The sequence below is a fragment of the Neomonachus schauinslandi genome, chromosome 7, assembly GCF_002201575.2.
Source record: "Neomonachus schauinslandi chromosome 7, ASM220157v2, whole genome shotgun sequence".
NCBI classification, from domain to species: domain Eukaryota; kingdom Metazoa; phylum Chordata; class Mammalia; order Carnivora; family Phocidae; genus Neomonachus; species Neomonachus schauinslandi.
Window position 1 is genome coordinate 83,627,666 of NC_058409.1, and position 22,782 is coordinate 83,650,447.

At 35.1% G+C, this 22,782-nt stretch overlaps 1 protein-coding gene across 1 annotated transcript in view; it reads right to left on the minus strand.

Moving 5' to 3' along the window:
• Positions 1-22,782, minus strand: part of TMEM232 (transmembrane protein 232) — a gene marked incomplete at its 5' end in the record, with an annotated part of 218,900 nt that overhangs the window by 164,821 nt on the left and 31,297 nt on the right. Inside the window, 2 exons of the mRNA XM_021695786.2 lie at positions 8,703-8,955; positions 12,650-12,773. Coding sequence (XP_021551461.2) covers positions 8,703-8,955; positions 12,650-12,773 — 377 coding nt within the window. The remainder of the gene's footprint in view (positions 1-8,702; positions 8,956-12,649; positions 12,774-22,782) is intronic.

Genomic DNA, 22,782 nt, shown 5'->3' on the forward strand with positions numbered 1-22,782 from the left:
AAAGAAAGAAAGAAAGAAAGAAAGAAAGAAAGAAAGAAAGAAAGAAAAGAAAGAAAGAAAGAAAAGAAAGAAAGACAGACAGAAAGAAAGAAAGAAAGAAAGAAAGACAGAAAGAAAGAAAGAAAGAAAGAAAGGAAGGAAGGAAGGAAGGAAGGAAGGAAGAAAGAAAGGAAGGAAGGAAGGAAGGAAGGAAGGAAGAAAGAAAGAAAGAAAGAAAGAAAGAAAGAAAGAGAAAGAAAGTGTCCTATGTGGTGAAAGGCCCTGAAAATTAAATGTCATTAGTTTCTCTGTAAATAAACCTGTGCTTGTGGGGAAATTGAAGATTTTTCTACAGATAAGTTAATGACATTTTTGAAGTAGGAATCCATAATCATCACAACAAACCCTGCCTTCAGTGAACTAACAGAACTCATAATGTTCAAGATAAGAGTAGAATGTGTCTACTCAGCAAGTCTAGATATTCTGATGTCCAAATGAATTTTCCTCACATGCAAGTTTTATCAAGTGCTACCAAAAACATCAAATATTTAAAGAGAAATACAGATTCATCCTGAAATTCAGTGCATTTAATATTGTATATTTCAAACTTTAGATTCCAAGACCAAGAACCATTTCTTTTTTTTTTTTTCCCCACCCCAAGGACCCATTTCTGATTGGCTGGTTTCCATAATGGCTTCTTAACTTTTCATGTTTATTTAGCCCTCCCCATCCTTACTCCCCCCATCTGCATCTTCTTCCCTTCTCCAAATTCAGATTCAAATGAACGACAGATTGAGTCCTACTTTCCATAACCATGTCGTAGCCATGTTTATCCAAAGTTGTTTTTAAGTTCTTTGATGCTCCATGAGTCATTAATATAGAATGATGCACATAATGCACATTCACATTATAATGAGTAAACAAATGGACAACTCTTCTTTTATGAATTGAAAAGAACTTGTGCTAATTATTTTTGAAAAAAAAAGAATGAGAATAAGTGGATAAGCAATGTATAAAGATGATGTTTAATAACCATTTTGAGGGATGCCTGGGTAGCTCAGTCAGCTAAGCGTCTGCCTTTGGCTCAGGTCATGATCCCAGGGTCCTGGGATTGAGTCCTGCATCAGGGACTTCTCCCTGTTTCTCCCTCTGCCTGCCACTTCCCCCCACCCCCCGCTTGTGTTCTCTCTCTCTCTCTCTCTCTGAAAAATAAATAAAATCTTTTTAAAAAATAACCATTTTGAATTGAAAATGTCATCTCATCATATCTTAATACAGTATCCATTTCCTTTCTTTCATCCATTCATATATTCGACACTTTATTTATTGAGAGGTTACTCTGAATGAGGCAATGCATTAGGTAATGTAGGGTGAAGCAATAAAGGCTAAAACCTATTCCCCGACCTGAGAGAGAACAAAACTTGGTAAAATAAGCTTTGCACAGATTGTAAATTACTTCACAATATCCAGTCTCCCTTTCTTCCTTAGTAATATGAATCACTACTTTTAGCTCGGCTGATTGATACTCAGAAAACAAAATAAACTCTCCTTAGGTGTGGCCATATGATTACACTTAAGCCAATGAGTTTACAGCAATAATGCTATGTGGTACTTCCTATTAAGAAGACAGTAGAAAATGAATATTATTATTCTTCCCTTCTGCACCCTCAGAATAGCAAAAGAAAATGAACCTGCCTCCCTGAGAACCTCTTAAGCCCTGACACCAACCTTAGACTGCCTATTTCTGGATTTATTTTATGTGGGAGAAAAATAAATTTTTATTTTATTTAATCTAACGTATTTTTTACTACAGGGAGCCAAATCTACTCCTAACTAACATAGAGAAATAAAATGATTATTAAAAATACAAGCTATAATTTGGTAAAATCCACTGGAGAGGTACAAAAGAAAGTTCAGAGAAACATGAGGTTACGTATATTAGTAAATTAGCTTTTCTGTTCCATATATTTATCTCGTATGTTCCACAGCATGTAGCATATAGAAATATGAGAGGCAGAGAGAATAAATATCTAATATCCTTATTCAATTGGACTGGATTATCTATTTGTTCCTTAAGCCATATAATATTCTCTGTACTTCCATACAAATAAAAAACATACATTTTATGTGGTCAGTATCATGACATCAACTGAATAGTCTGCTAATTTTTTTCTGTCTCACAAGCCTGACAGAATTGATACTTTTTTCAGAGTTGGGTTTAATTAATTTTCAGTGAATGATATTTGGCTGCATTGAGTGACACATGTCACCTATATTAACAAGCTGAGAGATTATTTCAGATGCATAGGGTTTTTAGAGAAATTGTGAGGTCAATGATATCTCTTTTGAAAATTATGTTTTATTTAAAAGGATGACAGAAAGAAATAAAGAATGATATACCAAGCAAGATGAGTTACAGACCTACAAATAACTCCAAAAGAAAGCAGGGCATGTAGAACTTTGGATTAATGATTTCTGAATTCTTCTTCATTTTTAAAATACAACTGTGTTTTCTAAAAGATATAGACTAAACCGAGAGATAGCATACCTGAGAACAGATCAAAGATAAATCTTCAAACATATCCTACATTGAGAAGTAAGAAATAATATAATTTATCCTGGAGTAAGTAAAAGATGATTATTACAAAAAGTTTTTTAAATAACTTTTTTATAATTGCTCATTTTTGCAATTTTATGTCTAACATAAAGCCAGTGGATGAAGAAAATGTGGTATTCATCCACAATAGAGTACTGTTAAGCCTTAAAAATGAAGGAAATTCTGCCATATGCAACAACATGGATGAACCTTGAGGATATCATGCTGAGGACGGTCATGGAAAGACCGACAAATGCTGCATGGTTTCACTTACATGAGATATCTAACATGATCATATTCATAAAATCAAAGAGTATAATCAAAGAGTGTGGTTGCCAGAAAATGAGGGAAAGGAGAAATTCAAATTACTAATCAATGGACATAAAGTTTCAATCAAGCAAGATAAATAAGCTCTAGAAATCTATTATACAACACTGTACCCACTGTCAACAATAATGTATTGTACACTTAAACTTTTAAGAAGGTAGATTTCAAAAACTAATGATGTACTGTATGGTGACTAATATAACATAATAAAAGAAAGAAGGTAGATTTCATGTAAAGTACTCTTCCCAACAATAAAATAATTTTTAAAAAAGACAAATAGATACATTTGGTTAACTTACATATATATATGAAATACTCAGGGGTACTATACTTTCAGATTTGTCAACACAAAGAATTGTGAATTATGAGGACTGCCTGAATTCCATCACTAACATGTACATGGATTTTTAAAGGAGTTAAATATTTTCCACATATAATAAACACAATACTGTTACTGAATATTTTTCTGAATAACCTTCACCAAGATAAAAGGTATATTGAAGATTTAATAGAGTACCCTTAAACATTTCAATTGGTTTTAAGATTCCCATTAACTTGCGTTTGCTTTTTAAAAAGGAGTTATTGCTCTGTAATAATGTTTTTTCCTAAGTTAAAATGAATCAAAATGTAGCATACAAAGTTATTTTACAACTGTGATGTATATTTCATTCACTAAATCATTGCAGAACCAGTTTAAGAAAATAATTCTCAACAAAAGAATGAAAAAGGAAGAATGTCATATTTACTTTTCTCATTCAGAGACATTGAATGAAAAAATACTTGGGTCTCACATGTCTTCACATCATAATACTGGAATGAATTATTACCAATTTAACATTAACAACATTACAACCTTCCAGCAATCTTAAGAAGCTAATCATAAACCATATTGAAAATCTGTTTTTCACATATTATGAAAAGTTAGCACAGGAGCTTGGCAGTAAGCAGAGATGGGAGATGAATGCAAAGTGAAGAGGTGGAGAAAGAGAACCAATGCAATTATCATCAAATATTTGAAGAGCTTGCATGTGGGAAATGGAATAGAGTTGGTTTTTTTTTTTTCTTATTACCTCTAGGAGGGAAAACTTAAACCAAAGTTAGAAAGATAGATTTCATTTTAATATAAGGAAGAATCTTTCACAGTGTTTAAAAGTGGGATGACCTACTTTGGGAGATAGGGAGTTCTAATCTCTGTTGACTTTTAAACAGAATGTTACTGTGGACTATTTGCAAATGGGTCTACTAGAGATTTGTGCGTTGGATGAGGACAACATGAGCAACAAAATTTTTACTATTCTGTGATATATTTGGTTCTATCATTTATTATGTATTTCCTATACAAGACACACTGAATCAGTTTCTGTAGGTTTCTCACAGAATACACCATTTTCAAGTGTTAATTTCACAACACAGTTTCCAGATAATCAAGGCTTGATAAAAGCCTATCATTTTAACACTCTGAAAACCAAAGTAGGAGCATAGAATATGGCATTTCAAATATAGTGTACAACACAAAGCTATGTTTCCCTCTTTGTAAAATTATATATAAATCATCTGATATAAATACTCTCTGAATAGATGCATAAAGGTCTGCAATAACAAGCAAGAAAGATATTTTCCTCTATGTTTTACCAGCTTGTTTAACAGTTAAATTTATAGGCTAGGTTTTCTCTAGGCTTAATAATACAGATTCCTACACTCCACTTTTCGGATTTTTGATCCAAAATTCTAGAACAAGGCCCAAGAATTTACATTAGAAATAAGGACCATGTACAAAGTCTATGAAAATACTTTTTACAAAGAGTGCTATAGGATAATGACTGCCAGAATTCCTCAAAGTCATCTTTTTCACATTCTTCAAAATGCAAATGGATAATTTTTTAAAATTTTTCATTCAGTAGGTCAATTAATTTAGTTAGTTCAGTATAGTGAGGTAGTTAGTATGGACTCTGAAGCCAGACTGCCTAGGTTAAGACTCAGATGTACTGCTTACTAACTATATTTCCTTGGACAAATGAACTCAGTGCGTCAGTTTTCTCATCTATAAAATGAGGACAATATGAATATCTAGGTATAGTCTTGTTGTAATGATTAATGAATCAGCCTAGACTCATGCTTGACATATAGTAAGAGCTCAATAAATGTTAACTATTGTTATCCTTTATGACCCATCAAGGCAAAATATTTCTCAAAATTGGAATTCAACAGGGATCAAGCAAAAATTCTGTGTGTTTAAATAAATTAATTTTTATCATCTTCCCTCATGTTTTTCCAGCTCAAAATTGTCTCATCTAAAGACTATGCTGTCACTATATCATACGCCTGAAACTCATATAACACTGTGTTAACTAACTGGGATTAAAAACTTATAAATAAGTACATAAGTAAATAAATAAATGAAAATAAATACAAAATAGAGACTATGCTGTAAAAATCTGTGTTTCAAATAAGGATTTACTAGGCATTTGAGCATATTCAGACCTGCCTATATCACAACACTCTGGGGAGGTATATTAGTTTTCTTGGGCTGCCATAACAAAATATCATAGACTTAGAGTCTTAAACATAAGAAATTGATTTATTTTCTCATAGTTCTGGAGGCTAGGATTTCCAAGATCAAGGTGCCAACTGATTCTGTTTATGGTAAGGGCTCTTTTCTTGACTTTTAGATAGCTGCTTTCTCAGTGTCCTCAGATATTGGAGAAAGTGAGCTCTCTGGTGTCTTTTCTTATAAGGACACTAATTCAAACATATCAGGCCCTACCATCATAACTTCATCTCCAAATACAGTCACATTGTGGGTTATAGTTTTAACAAATGAACTTTGGGAGACACAGTTAAGTCCATAGTAGCAAATGTTAAATGTATAATTGGTATTTATAAGCATACATAGAAATTTCCATCCACTCAAAACCACTAAAAGGCAGCACTCCAGTCACTGGGCAGAGACCTCACTCTAGAATTAATAAATATCTGACTCTATGAAAAATTTGTTTGACACAAAACCTCAGAATAAAAACAGAACATTCTAAGTAGTCATCCATTTTTCTAGATTCTTTAAGTTCCGCTCTCATATCAGATCAGATCACCAGGAAATTATCTTCATGGAAATCATTAGTTTCCTATAACATTGCCTTCACAAAACTATGATTTTAAGTGTTTTTTCATATTAAGGCCTTTATATAAATATGGTCCAAAGGAACACTATTTGACTCATTCACAAGAGACTATTTATATATTACATATACCATTTAAAAATATTTTTCACTGTCATTTATACCTTTATACATAAATAAAGTAGGATTCTGAGGATATAAACTGTACATCTAATGTTCGGGGAAAAAATCCTTCCTCACTGATGTTTTCTCATTATAACAATATTAACAACCACATTAACAACCATAACATCTATTAACATTTATTGGACCTTTACTATGCACAAGGTACTATGCCAAGTATTTATATGTTTCCATAGTTTTTTCTCACAAAAAGCCCTATGATATGAATAGCAGTCTTATCATAATTATCAGGTAAAGAAATCAGTCAGCAAAATTAAATAAATTGACCTAGGATTCCAAGATATAAGTTGTAGAATTAAAGTACAAATCTGTGCGACTTAAGACTGGTTCTCTCACTCTAAAAATTTATTCACTTGAAAGATAAAATCATGCGAAAAAATCATTTTCAATTAAATACAGAGGCAGCTCCAGGTTCTTTAAGTCACTTTCCAAAAAGACACACTTATCTTCCCCGGTAATCATGTTGACAACGCCTACACAGTATTATTTATGGCTTGTACAAGAAGTTTGATGTCATTGAAATCAGATTGACTTCTGATTGTGAAAGAGGCAATTTTGATATGTGTATTCTCTATTGCAGATCAAATCTTTAAATATGTTGCACAACCAGAAACATCTATTTTCTTGTCCACTTGGGTTGAGAAAACATTGACAAAATACTACATCTATAAGTAAAATACCTAGGAACAAATCTAAGCAACAAGGTGAAAGACCTGTACTCTGAAAACTATAAAACACTGATGAAAGAAATTGAAGACAACACAAAGAAATGGAAAGTGATTCCATGCTCATAGACTGGAAGAACAAATATCGTTAAAAAGTCTATACTACCCAAAGCAATCTACACATTTAATGCAATCCCTATTAAAATACCAACAGCATTTTTCACAGAGCTAGAACAAACAATCCTAAAATTTATACAGAACCACAAAAGACCGAATAGTCAAAGCAATCTTGAAAAAGAAAAGTAAAACTGAAGGCATCACAATTCCAGACTTCAAGTTATATTACAAAGCTATAGTTATCAAAACATTATGGTACTGGCACAAAAATAGACACATATATCAAGAGAAAAGAATAGAAAACCCAGAAATAAACCCACAATTATATGGTCAATCTTCAACAAAGCAGGAAAGACTATGCAATGGGAAAAACACAATCTCTTTAACAAATGGTATTGGGAAAAGGACACCTACATGCAAAAGAATGAACTGGACCACTTTCTTACACCACACAAAAATAAATTCAAAATGGATAAAAGACCTAAATGTGAGTCCTGAACTCATAAAAATCCTTGAAGAGAACATAGGCAGTAATGTCTCTGACATCAGCCATAGCAACATTTTTCTGGATATGTCTCCTGAGGCAAGGGAAATAAAAGCAAAAGTAAACTATTGGGACTATATCAAAATAAAAAGCTTTTGCACAGCAAGGAAAACAACCAACACAACTAAAAGGCCATCTATAGAATGGGAAAAGGTATTTGCAAAAGACATATCCGATAAAGAGCTAGTATCCAAAATATATAAAGAACTTATAGAACTCAACACCCAAAAAACAAATAATCCAATGAAAAAATGGGCAGAAGACATGAACAGGTATTTCTCCAAAGAAGACATCCAGATGGCCAGCAGACACATGAAAAGATGCTCAACATCAGTCATCATCAGGGAAATGCAAATCAAAACTACAATGAGATATCACCTCACACCTGTCAGAATGGCTAAAATAAAAAACACAAGAAACAACAAGTCTTGGTGAGACAAAGGAACCTTTGTGCTCCATTGGTGGGAATGCAAACTGGTACAGCCACTGTGGAAAACAGTATGGAGATTCCTCTAAAAGTTAAAAAGAGAACTACCCTACAATCTGGCAATCACATTACTGGGTATTTACCCAAAGAATACAAAAACACTAATTCAATGGATACATGCACTCCTATGTTTATTGCAGCATTATTTACAATAGTGAAATTATGGAAGCAGTCCAAGTGTCCATCAATAGATGAATGGATAAAGAAGATGTAGTATATATACACAATGAAATATTGTTCAGCCACAGAAAAGAATGAAATCCTGCCACTTGCAATGACATGGATGGAGCTAGAGAGTATAATGCTAAGCAAAATAATTCTGAGAAAGGCAAATAGCATATGATTTCATTCATATGTGGAATTTAAGAAAAAAAAATGAGCAAAGCGGAAAAAAAAGAGAGAGAGAGAGACAAACCACAAAACAGACTCTAAAGTGAATAAAATGATGGTTACCACAGGGGAGATGGGTGGAGGGATGGATGAAATAGGTGATGGGGATTAAGGAGTGCACTTGTGCATGATGTATGGCATTGTTAAGTCACTATGTTATATATCTGAAATGAATAAAACACTGTAGGTTAAAAAAAAAGTAAATAAAAATAATAAAATAAATAAAAGGCTTATTGCTATATGTGGACAGGGACATTTAAGAAATATTTCTCAACAAGTTGAGAAATAATTTACTTACAATTATCTGACATTTTTGAAGAGAAATATTCCAAAAGACCTAAAATACTTGTTTCCTTCAACTCTGGTGGTTCTTCTGATTTATCCATGAGTAAAATATCTTTTTGTGAACTTTTACAGACACAGAAACCAGTAAAAGCAGTTTTTCGCAAATTAGAAGTGGTTGCATACAAGCAGATTTCTGCAAGAATTGTTGTATACATGTAGACTACATTCCAGGCCCAGGAAAAATCATCTACCTTGCAGCCTTCTTCCTAAAATGAGAAAATAGTTATTAGATAATCAAAGTACGTTCTGTCATAATTAAAACTATATACTGTACTTATGATAAGAAATATCTTCAAATTTTATAGAGTTGTTAAAGAACCATAATCAGCTAATATTTCTAAAATGTACTCATTAAAAAACAGGTTTTCCATGGGTAGATTGCATAAAATCTAGCTCAAAGAATAAAAAATACAAATAGCTAAAGTGCACATAGAGAACAATTTTTCAATTTCCTTAGTAATCAACAGAATATAAATTAATCCAATGAAATACAATTTCCCATATTATATTATGAAAGAATCTTTTTTATATAAAGCTCAATTGTTGTATGTGGCACTTTATACATTTTAAAATCTAATTTGTCTGATATAAGGATTGCCACCCCAGCTCTCTTTTGGTGTCCATTAGCATGGTAAATGGTTTTCCACCCCCTCACTTTCAATCTGGGGGTGTCTTTGGGTCTAAAATGAGTCTCTTGCAGACAGCATATTGATGGGTCTTGTTTTTTTATCCAGTCTGATACCCTGGGTCTTTTGATTGGGGCATTTAGCCCATTTACACTCAGGGTAACTATTGAAAGATATGAATTTAGTGCCACTGTATTGCCTGTAAGGTGACTGTTACTATGTATTGTCTGTGTTCCTTTCTGGTCTATGTTACTTTTAGGCTCTCTCTTTGCTTAGAGGACCCCTTTCAATATTTCTTGTAGGGCTGGTTTCATGTTTGCAAATTCCTTTAGTTTTTGTCTGACCTGGAAGCTTTTTATCTCTCCTTCAATTTTCAATGACAGCCTAGCTAGATATAGTATTCTTGGCTGCATAGTTTTCTCATTTAGTGCTCTGAATATATCCTGCCAGTCCTCTGGCCTGGCAGGTCTCTGTGGATAGGTCTGTTGCCAATCTAATGTTTCTACCATTGTAGGTTACAGATCTCTTGTCCTGAGCTGCTTTCAGGATTTTCTCTTTGTCTCTGAGACTCATCAGTTTTCTATTAGATGTCAGGGTGTTGACCTATTTTTATTGATTTTGAGGGGGGTTCTCTGTGCCTCCTGGATTTTGTTGCCTGTTTCCTTCCCCAGATTAGGGATGTTCTCTGCTATAATTTGCTCCAATATACCTTCTGCCCCTCTCTCTCTTTCTTCTTCTTCTGGGATCCCAGTTATTCTAATATTGTTTCGTCTTATGGTATCACTTATCTCTTGAATTCTGCCCTTGTGATCCAGTAGTTGTTTATCTCTCTCTCAGCTTCTTTATTTTCCATCATTTGGTCTTCTATATCACTAATTCTCTCTTCTGCCTCATTTATCCTAGCAGTTAGAGCCTCCATTTTTTATTGCACCTCATTAATAGCCTTTTTGATTTTGACTTGGTTAGATTTTAGTTCTTTTATTTCTCCAGAAAGGGTTTCTCTAATGTCTTCCATGCTTTTTTCAAGCCCAGCTAGTATCTTTAAAATAGTCATTCTGAACTCTAGTTCCACCATTTTACTAATGTCCATATTGATTAGGTCCCTGGCAGTCAGTACTGCCTCTTGTTCTTTTTTTGTGAGGTGATTTTTTCCATCTTGTCATTTTGTCCAGAGGAGAATAGATGAATGAGCGAACAAAATGCTAACTGGGTGCAAGGACCCCAGAAAAATATACACTAAACAAATCAGAAGAGACCTGTAACCAGGGGAAAAGAAAGGGAAAGAAAGAAAAAAGAAAAAGATTAAAAAAAAAAAAAGAATATGATCAAATATGATCAGGCTGGTGCATAGATCAGTGCCACACACTAGATTTTGGGCATATTTTGGTCTGTTAGAAGAAAATGCCTCCCAAAATTTTAAAAAAAGAAAAGCTTATATATGTACAAAAATAAGGGTAAATATGATGAAGGGTTGGAATATGACTGTAAAGATGAAAATTATAAAGGATTTTATAAAAGGAATTGATAAGAAGTTGGTTGAAAAAAGAAAGAAGAGTAATTTAAAAAAAAAAAGGGAGAGAATATGATCAGGCAGGAGACTAGAACAAAGCCATACACTAGAGATTTAGGGTATATTTTTGTCTGTTAGAAGAAACTGTATCCCAAAATTTTAAAGAGAGAATAACATATATATATACGAAAAATAAGGTTAACTACAATGAAGGGATAGAATATGACTAAAAATGAAAAATAAAAAAGATTTTTAAAAAAGCGATTGATAAGATGTTGGTTGATAAAGGGAAAAAAATTCAAAAAAGAAAAAGAAGAAAAAAGAGAATTAAAAAAATTTAACTTTGAAAGACTATAGAATCATGGGGAAAAAGCCATGAATTCTATGTGCAGTATTCCCCTAGTGCTGGCGTTCTGCAGTTCTCATTGATCAGTAAACTTGGTCTTGGCTGGCTATTCTTGCTGATCTTCTGGGGGAGGGGCCTGTTGCAGTGGTTCCCAAATGTCTTTGCTGGAGGTGGAATTGTCCCGCCCTTGCCGGGTCTGGGCTAAGTAATCTGCTCGGGTTTGCTCTTGGGAGCTTTTGTTCCCTGCAAGCTTTCCGTACAGCTTTGGAGGAGGAGAATGAAAATGGCAGCCTCCCAATCTCCGCCCGGAGGATCTGAGAACTCAGGTCCCCACTCCTCAGTGCACCCCCCCAGAGAAAAGCAGTCAATCATTCCCATCTCCCTGGTCTCCAGCCGCACTCCGTGCTCACCCGACCTGTGACCCAGCGTTTCTATCTCTGGCACACGACTCAGTGTGGAGTCTCCAAACCCAGCAGATCCCTGCGGCGTGCTCCTGTGCCACTCCTCCTGGGGGAGGAAGGGGAATCTCCCTGGATCTGCCACTTGTTGGGTCCCTGCTGGAGGAGCAGTGGCCCGATTGTGCTGCGGATCACAGTTTTTTTTTGTTTTTTGTTTTTTTTTTTCAGATCATGGTTTATGGCAACCCCAAGCTGAGAGCCTGCTCCTCGGCTCTGTCTGTGCAGCCAGCTTCCCCGCTCCGATACCTGGGAGCTCTGCCATACTCAGGCATCCTTGGTCTTCCTGTGACCCCAAGGGTCCCGAGACCACACTGTCCCAGCGAGGGTTCCACCCCCCACCCCCCACCCCCCCGCTTAGCCACTGGAGCAACATCCCTCAGTGGAGCAGACTTCTACAAGTTCCAATTTTGTGTTCCGAGGCTCTATCGCTTGTCAGTATCGGCTGATGGAGGCCCCCTCCCCCACCATCTATCCTCCCAAGTATCAACTTGGATTCACTTCTCCACATGTCCTACCTTCCAGAAAGTGGTCGCTTTTCTGTTCAGAGAGTTGCTGCTATTCTTTTCTTTGATCTCCTGTCGAGTTCGTAGGTGTTCAGAATGGTTTGATCCCTATCTAGCTGAATTCCTGGGACCAGATGAAATTTAGGTCTCCTACTCCTCTGCCATCTTGCTCCTCCCCCCTCAAGTTAATAAAATTTAAAGTCCCTCTGATGTGTGTGTGTGTGTGTGTGTGTAATCTATTTCCATATCTTGACATCTCTCTCTATATCCATCTATCTATCCATCCTGGGATATATGGCAAATGTGCATTTACTTTTATATTTAATTAAAATTTTTATCACAAGGTTATGCTCGTTATAAGCCCTAATATGATATACAATTTAAATAGTGGCAAAAATAAAATTTGTTTCTCTTCAGTTCTTTTAAAACACATAAATTAACAATATACTGTTATTACCTGGTTTTGAACAGACATAATGTTTAAAAGAAAATCTCTCATTAGTTCCATTAAAGCTTTCAAGCAGACCATGTTTAGTTTGGCAGCTTCCCCAAGGACCAACAAAGCCAGTATTGAATCCAACCTAGGAATTTTGTGAACAAAACAACAAAGACCTTCATTAAAACAATAATAAACAATTTTAATGAAAAAATTGGCCAGAGTTAATGAGTATCCCAGATTACCAGATACATTTAGTTTTAATAAAGACCAGTATTGGTTGACACTGGTTCTGATTAAAGTCTACAAGAAAGAACCACATTTTGGGAAGATATTTGAATTCAGAGTAGAGTTCTGTCAAAACTCTGAGAGTAATAAATACCACAAAAGATCACATTTCTTCATAGATTCTGTATAACAAGCAATCAAGGGCTCTGGTTCTAGAGTGTCCCCAAAATCTCATAATAGGTTTTGATTTTTAACTTTCTGCACCTAAGAAGTGAATTTCAAGAATGTTTTCCTCTCAAAAAAGAGAACAAATTTAAAAATGACCTTCCTAAACACTCCAAAAGTTCAGATTATTTGATTTTACAAAAAGTGTAATTTCTTAAAATCTATATTTCTGTTTGATTAGAAGATTGTCAAGATTTATCACTCAAAATATTGTATAATAACTGGGAAATCACACAAGAATTTATTAGTCATAAATGAAACATATATTTGATAGTTTCAGGAAATTATACATTTAGTGCTATTTTCACCCAACTGAAAGAGATATAGTTTGAAAGAGAACTGGTAAGAATGCAAATGTAAAATTCCTCTGCCTAGAGCTGCATATTGCCTTGATTTATAAGCCATTGATAAAGAGTTAGCATATTTTACAATTATATTTGAATTTGACAACTGTGATATTTCAGGCCAGTAAGTCAAGTTCATTATCATTTTCAAAAGGAAACACCTCTAATCATGGGGAAAAAAGACAATTCTTTATATTTGAATAGAGCTTTACAGATCTCAATGTGCTTTCACATAAATTATCTCACTCATTGAACCACAATTTTTCACACATTCAAGACTTCTTTGAAATCTTTTTTTTTAAATATTAGAAAATTGAGACATAAATAGATCTGGGAGATTTATACAGGTTCCTGTTTTTAGCTAGGTTAAAGATAACTAAAGTCTTGGGGCACCTGGGTGGCTCAGTCATTAAACGTCTGCCTTCGGCTCAGGTCATGATCCCAGGGTCCTGGGATCGAGTCCCACATCGGGCTCCCTGCTCAGCAGAAAGCCTGCTTCTCCCTCTCCCATTCCCTCTACTTGTGTTCCCTCTCTCTCTATGTCTCTATCTGTCAAATAAATAAATAAAATCTTAAGAAAAAAAAAAGATAACTAAAGTCTTCTCTCACCTAAGGGTACTTCCAGTGTTGCTTTTCCAAACCATTATTTAAGGACATCGAAACTAAACTTATTGTGGTGATCATTTCACAATATATACAAATGTTGAACCATTATGTCATACACCTGAAATTAACACAATGCTATATGCTAATTATACCTCAATAAAAAAATTTAACCTCAAGATGACAATGCTGCCTATTGCCTGCTCCTTCCTTTCAGAAATAAACCTCAGTTTTGTTCAAAACAGCAAATGCTCAGTTAACATTGCTCCTCAAAATGGAAGTGTTCTATATCTTGATTGTGATTACACAGGCGTATGCATTTTTCAAAGGTCATAGTTCTGTGTACATAAAATGTGTGAATTTTATTGTATTTTGTAAATTATATCTTAATAAATTTGACTTAAAAAATGAATCCCCACACTCCCTTGAAGCTTGGACTAGCCATAAATGTAGATGTAGTCAATGAGATACAAATGGAAGTGTATTATGAAAGTCTTCCAGGTAAGCTATTATTTTTCTGATTAAGAAAGAGATTAAATTTAGATAACAGGTGATTTTTTTTTTCCTTTGCTCATCCTTTCCCTCCCACTTGGAAAACATACATGATGCCAGAAGGTAGAGCAGCTATCTTGCAACAATGAGGATAAAAGTCCAATACTATCAATGGAAGAAAAGGAAGCTGGAAGGAGCTTGGGTCTTGATTTTCTGAAGAATCTCCATATCAATAGTGTACTGCTTGTTATGTGCAATAATTAGTGCCTTATTTGGTAATCCCATTGTAGTTAGGTTACTGTTTCATGCAGAAGAACTGAATCCTAACTGATAGACTCAGCATGATGTTTACAAGCATGAACTTAAAGTCAGAAAAATGACAGATGGAATCTTAGCTCTGTCACTAATTAGGTATATGACATAGGGCAATTTGCATAGCCTACCTCAGTCTGAATCTACTCATCTATAAGTAAATATAGCAAAACCTATTTTTCAGAGACTATTAGGAGATTTAAGTATAATACTCTATGTGAAATGGCTAGGTTGAAAATGCTGACCTGAATCAAATTACAAAAAAGACTATTTCTTCAAAGTCAAAGGATATGAATTTGATTACTTTTCTCTGTGAAGTCTTAGAGTGACTGAGTTCCAGATGCCCTCGGAGGTGAATGACCAGTGAGTCATTCTCAGAGTACACCTCACCCCACTTCACAATAAGGTCAAGCAAAGGAGAGTATAGGAGTATAGTCTCAGACTTTACGGAACTTCCCCTTGCCCCTGAATATACGTCACAATCCTAAGATTTTGGTTCTTCTGTTCTCTTTTAAGTCTGGAAAATTTTAACTAATGTAGGGCACTTCCACTAAAATATGGATGAAAATAGATCCATTAGTGTCAGCCTCCTGTGGTAGAAAAATGCTTCAACACAAACACGCTATTTTCAATCAATGCTACTGATTGCAAAATTTTCTGTAAGTGAAAGTACCTTTGCCAAAAATAGAATAGAAACACCAATACTTACAAATTGGAGTTTGTTAAAATTCAAAACTAAAAATCAATGCACATAGAAAGAATTCAAAGTTGATTAGGTTAGAAATTTTGCACTAGCTTCTTTGTGAACTCACTACAGTACAAATCTCAATCATTAGTAGACTGACTTGGTTTTACAGTGCCATGAAATTAAACATGTATAAAGTAATTTATAAATATTATAAAATTTCCCCTAATTTGATAAATAAAGAAACTAGGGCAGAGGTCTACTGGCTTGTCCAAAATAACATAGTTACTTGATTCATTTTACTTTAAATTTTTCTTTCACTTTTAAAATTAATGTGAACCACTGCACACAGGTAAATAGTACCAGATCCTGGACTAGACCTCAGCTAGCCTTACTCCGGCCCACTGTTCCTTCTACACTAATATAAACAGCTAAAATATATCAAATAAATAAATGTATAGATGATAGATTGCTAAAATAAAATAAATAAGAGGCTTCATAAATAGCTACTGACCTATCTATCTACACAACCTTGTAAAAAGTTTAGGAACATCAGCATTCAAGACAGTTTTCCTAGGTTCTCCTTACTTCTCTATATCGATTTCTTCAATAATCAAATTGTAATTTTAAAAGATGGAATTAAAATGTCTCCAAGTCACAACCCTTACACAGGGTTATTTCAACAGAAAACACTGACAATGTCAAAATGCACACAACCCTAAAAATGAAAGACTAAGAATGAAAGAGAAGTCACTAAGAGTAGCAATTTAAAGGGAATTTCCACAAATCATAAAATTGATGGAGCTGGATTAAGAACAGCAGCAAGGAATACACACATTCCACTTCGTGAAATTCTAGCCTCGTGCCCCCAATAAAAGTTAAAAGGGGGAAAAAATGATCTCTACCATCTATGGTGTTTTTCACAGATTCAGAAAAAAAGTAAAGCCAGTCCCTTACTTTGGAGTACTGATTTTTTAAGAAGCCAGAGTATTATTTCTGGGCTTCATTCTCATCTCTCTCATCTGGCAACTTCCAGATGACAAAAAGGGTAGAAAACCATGCTGTGGCAATGTGTGTGTAGGAGGCAGGGAGGAGGAGGAACACTATAATGGGAACACTGGAGGGCATTTTCTCCTCAAAAGAAAAAAATGTCAAAGAGTAGGAAGAATATAGGAAGGTCCCTGATGATAGTGCATGTTGAGTGTTGCAGCATTTAACAACTCTGTTATGTATGCTGTGAATACAAACCTCTTATTTTAAAATACCAAGTTTTTATAGATTTCTCCTAGGTAATGAGGTAAGTAAAATAGAAGGTGAAGAATATTAAAGCAAGAGCTAAAGAGAATATCAGTCTGAATACTCAGAGAGGATCATAGCTCTGAAAATGATTTCTTACAGGGACCAGAAGATATTTTTATAACTCTTAAGCACCTTTAATAAAACCAAATAAGAGGAAAAGACAATGAAAAGCCTTGATATTGAGACGAAAGGTAGTATGGTAAGAAAACAAAAGACTGCAAAGAGATTAAAATACAAAAATATAATTCAAATCCATGATGAGGAAGTTAACTACAAAAGTTGCTTGGAAGGGAGAAAACTGGCAAACTGAGACCCACTACTAATTCCCATTGAGACAACCAGTGTATGTCTGGGTGGCTCAGTTGGTTAATGTCTGATTCTGGATTTCGGCTCAGGTCATGATCTCAGGGTCATGGGATCAAGCCCCATCTGGGGTCCTGTGCTCACCAGGGAGTCTGCTTGAGATTCTCTCTTTCTCTCCCTCTGCCCGGCCCCCACTTACGCTCTCTCTCTAAATAAATAAATAAAATCTTTTTTTAAAAGAAGAAAGAAAGAAACAACCAAAGAAACATAGAATCAAGGGGGAAAATCTGTGATACTACAAAAAAGAAAAAAAAAAGGAACTTTAAAGATGTTAAAGTTATGAACAAAATGGAATTCAAATGAAGGAAAACCTTTCCAAAGCTGAGAAGCCAAAAATTAATTTAAAATTTAGTGCAGGCATATATGGGTTTTCCACTTTAATGTAATGGATAATCCAAACTCAGAGAGGCAGGAACTGTGCACTGAGCATGTGAACGATGAATAATCAATGGAAGGCCTTCAGGAAACACAGACCCGTCACCAGCACATTTGAGCACAGCTGCACATAGCAGGGCTTTTCTCTGAGTAAAAGTGGAGGATTTACCTCAACAGTTTCCAAAGATGGCCAGTGAGACAAGGGAGGATGCCTTTTCTATCCTGGCTGCCAAATCACAAAGATATGCCTAAAAAATTCTGGATTGAAAATAAAATAGAAAAAAAAAAGTAGACTGGCTTTGAACATCTAATCATAAGTTAGGAAATAGCATAGCAACATTTAGAGATTTAAAGTGGGAATTAGGAGAAAAAAAAAAACAACTGTGGGCACAGAAGCCTATTTCCAGACAAAATGTACATTATACTTTTCAGGGGAAAATGAATGGTGACAAATGTTATTCTAGCCTAGAGTTGTGCATAAACAAGGGCTCACCTAATGAAATAGGTCGCCTGTGTCCATACTTAGAATGTACTCAAACCAACCAAGAAATGAATAGTATGTCACAGCTTAAGAATGGGAAATCCTAGTGGTAAAAGCCTGACAGTGAGTGGGAAAAATAGATAAAGTTAAATAAGTAAAAATAATTTCAGAAATATGACCCTTAAAATTAAATATTGATATATAACTCATCCTTTAAGGAGGGGATAGAACACTTTTAAATAGTGATTTAACCTTAATGTTATCAAAAACTCCAGATTATATTAACAGTCTAGGAAGGGAGGGTTAATATAAATAAATAAAGCTCAATCTTCATTGTACATGAAGAGGGCAGGCAGGATTTCATTCTTGATTTTGGCCCTTTATGAAAACTACTTTGAAGAATGTATTTCTCTTTCCATTGTCTGATTTTTGATACTCAGAAAAGATGGACTACGTGTGAATCTAGTCTTTAGTATGTCTGCTAAAAGGGGTTCTTTCTCCTGCTTGCAGAGCTTCATTCTCAGAGCTCCAGGAATAACAGTGGAGAAGAACGAAGGGCTGGCGTGTTGGACAAGCCAGGAATGCAGCTTCACCAGAGAAGGCCCAGGTGGGTCACTAACTGTCACCTCCATCCAGTCCTATCAGGCACTTCATCTGTTTGGTTTGTTGGCGTTAATGAATCCTAGTAGCAGGACCTTTCCGTCTTTGTTTTTGCTCTCCTTGCTTTTCTCTAATCATGGCAAGTTATGAGACCCTGATGTAACCCCTGTGTCATGTCAAAATAGTTCTTATTAAATAATTTTAAGACAGAGAGTGGTATAATCACATTTAGGTTGTAACCCTGGCAGCAGAGTATGACAGATTACTGAGGGGAAAACTTAAGGCAAAGAGCCCAGTTAAAAAGCTTCAAGAGTCATGAGACAACAAGGGCCTAAACCAAGGTTGTGACAGAGCAGGTAGAGAACAGGGGAACAGTTCCGAAATGTAGGGTGTGTAAATTGGTTAACATGTGTTAGGTATGGAGATCGAAATTCAGTAGGCAGAAGCCTCTCTAGGAAAAAAATAATTGAGATCTGAACTAGTAGGACATGAAGTAGTAGCGGAGACTCCGAGTATAAGAAGTGTTTTCATTACTTATCTCATTTAAATCTCTCAAAAGCTCTCTGAAATGGCTACTCTCTTTATTTATCTGCTAACCAGACTCTGTTCATAGCGGTAAGTGACTCATTCAAAATTAGACAGGTAGCAAGAGATAGGACTAAAACTCAGGTCTTCTGATTTGAGGTTGAATGCTTTTTTACTGCACCACAACCTAGCAAGGCATAATTACATATTTACCCTTGCTGTAGACTGACTGGTTACACTTAGCTCAGACGATCAAAGGATACATTTAAAAATCCAGTAAATGAATCTGAAGAGTGAGGACTTAACACTGCAGTCTCAGCTCATGAAGGAGGAGGAGGACCATTGACAAAAAAGTTGTTTGAATGGTTTTGGTTAGACTGTCACGTGAACGTTATAATCACTGGGGTTCAGGAGATAGGCAATGTGGATATCAGTGACCTAGACAGAAATTAAGGCCTTGCTGCCTATACAAAGAAGTTGGTTCTTTGATTCATTTCAAACACAAATACTACTCTGGAAACCACTTGCCATGTCTATATAATTTTAAGTTGTCAAGCTTTTCTGGAATACATTCATGGAGCGCATTAAATCAGCTATTTTGCTTTGGGAGACATAATTTTATATGTTATACTGCTCTACTGAAATGCATACTGCGTTTCTCAGCAGTCTTCATCAGCTAACAATTCAATTATAAACACAATTCATTATTTTCATGTTAGATTAGAAAGCCTTTTGCACTGGCTTGAGCTATCTTCCCAGAGCAAATGGGGCAGTATATAAAAGGCCAAACCACAGGGTGGAGCATTGAGGGTATGAAGCATCATATAAAATTTAACCATATTAAACGGAAATCTGCCTTACAGCAAGCTGCTTATCTGCAGCTCAGGACAGCTAAACTTCCCAGATAAAGGCTGGTGCCTGATAGCCGGGAGGGGCTCATGTAGTCCCTTTTTCTCTACTTCTTCACCCTGTTTTATAATATATTGTCTTTAATGCATTTCCTCTGCAGGGTTTTTTTCCCTGTCCCCTAGTGAGCAGAGGTCGCTCTAACTCTGTGATGCCTTCCCTGAGTCCTTTTGTGGATCTGGGCCTGCTCTTTTTCAGGCTCAGCTGAAACCACTTGCTTCTATTTCTTGCCTTTTCTACGGTATAATCTTTATAAAGGGGGTTATAAGAAGCAAGGCCGAGATTTACGTGATGAATTATCTACTGATGGATAACATCAGAAATGGGCAGATGAGAACCACTCACTTGTATTTTTGCCACTGTTAATCAAATGTCTTCTGATCAATCAGTTGAATGGTCTCCCCTCTGCATTTTAAATCTCTGAACATTGATTCATCATTATGGTAACTTTACTGATATGCATGGAAAACAAAATTGTTCAGGTTACTCCTCTTAATAGTCACTTGGCATTGAATTTCAAGTACTACACCGAATTTATCTTCCACCAAGTGTCACAACTCCAAGGCTATCTGGTCCAGCAAATCCTGACAAAGTCTCAATTTACTATCAAGGCCTGATGCCTCAATATTTCTATTTCACTCTAAATACATTGTTCATTTTCTAAATTTTTTTACATGTACCCAGGCTTAGGAGTATGTAAGACCAATATTCAAGTTTCCCAAAAATGGAAAGCACTTCTGGTTTGATCTTGATAATTACATCACAGTTTGTTTTATTTTGTCTGGAATAATGACTTCTTGATAGCTGTATAGACTATTCCATAAATAACTTAAATATTCTGTGAGAAGAAAAATTAATTCTTTAATATTTGGTATAATGTTATCATTACAATAGAAAATTTGACTAACAGAAGTTAGGCAAATTGCTAACTTAAAAATTAATCTTTTAATGTCAATGGATTATTTTTATTAGAGTCATCACTTAAAAAAAAAAAGATTGGGGCACCTAGGTGGCTCAGTCGGTTAAGTGTCTGCCTTCAGCTCAGGTCATGATCCCAGGGTCCTGGGATCGAGTCCCGCATCGGGCTCCCTGCTCTGTGGGGAGCGTGCTTCTCCCTCTCCTCCCCCTTGTGCTCTCTCTCTCCCTATCTCTGTCTCTCTCTCTCAAATAAATAAAATCTAAAAAAAAAAATTAAAATAAATAAAAAGATTGAAACCTTTTTTAAAAAGCAGTAAATATAAGAAACAATCAAAATTATTTGGCAGTGTTTTTTTTTTTAAACAATTATCTTTTCCTTTTGATTTTAAACAGTCACTGTGTTCCACAATTTTTTCAGTTTACCCCTCTGTTCGTTCAGCATTGTCTAAACACTACCATCCCCTCCCTCATTTGATTTCCATCATGTCTCCCCAGAAAAGGAGAAGCCAGGATTTAGTGACAAGATGCCTCAAAACAGTTATCTCCTTACTTGTGCAGCCAGAATGATAGTGGGATAAGGTACTGGGACCCTAAAAATCTCGTTGCACTCACTAGTAAGCCTAATAAGCATGGCCTCAGTTTCTCCATTTGCAAAGTCAGAATAGTTTTGTATGATCTCCAATGGCCCCAAATCTGTAAAATACTAAGTATAAAAAAATAACTACCTTAAAGACTGTTAAATAACAAAAGTCAAGCAAGTAAATTTGAAGTTCCAATTAGATTTATTAAATGATTCATGAATCAGGCAACACCTCAACTAGCGAGTAGAAAGGAGCTCCGAGGAGTTGGAAGGTTTTTATAGAGGGAGAGTCATTGGGGCAAGAAAGTTATTAGCAAAAGAAAAGGATTGTTCTAGGTGAGGCTGCTTTCTAGGGGGAAAAGCAAGGTGTCATCACGTAGATGATCTCATCTTTTTAGGGGGATGGAAATGGTCTAAGTGGTAGACTCACTGGTGCAGACTGAAAAATTCCTAGCTGATCTTTTTAAGACTAAATTTCTGGGGGATGTTGAAACTGCAATTAGATTATGTATTATACACCAGTTTGGGAACTTGGTCCAAGTGACAACATTTGGGACCTGTGGTTGGTTGGTTTGTTTAACAAGAAAAATCATTAACAAATTAAATCAATGTTGATGCAGTACAGTAAAACAAAGCTGGTTAAAGAAACAATTCCTTGACTTTCAGAATTAGCTCTTCTTACTCAGCCACTTTTACTATCTCAGTATTTCTTTAAACTTGTTTATTTGGTAATTATTAGAGTGCTTTGAAAATAAACTTGACAGTCTTGAAATACTTATTTTTATATGTTAAAATGTAATTTCTCTTACTTTTTAAATCAAATTAGAGTCTTCCAAGAGCTAAAATAGTTCTATACCCTTTTGAAAACTAAATTGTATCTTTGAATCCCCTACAACTTATTTGCTATAATAAGAGTGGTCTGAAAGAATCACCATGGCTTTCAGAATAACCAACTTTGCACCAGTGAGAATCTCTAATTTTTGTTGTATTTATCAACTCTGTATGAGGATATACTTATTGAAATTATATTCTATTTGCATTGTAATTTTCCTATTTAAAGATATTATCCTTAGCTTTAAAACATAAAAGAATCACAATCTTTGTTAACTGCAATATTGAGTAGATTTCTCCCATCACAGGACAAGACAGAATAAGTTCTTGATGAAACATCTTCTGAACTAGGCTATTTCTAGGAAATTAAGCAAACTCTAAGCCATC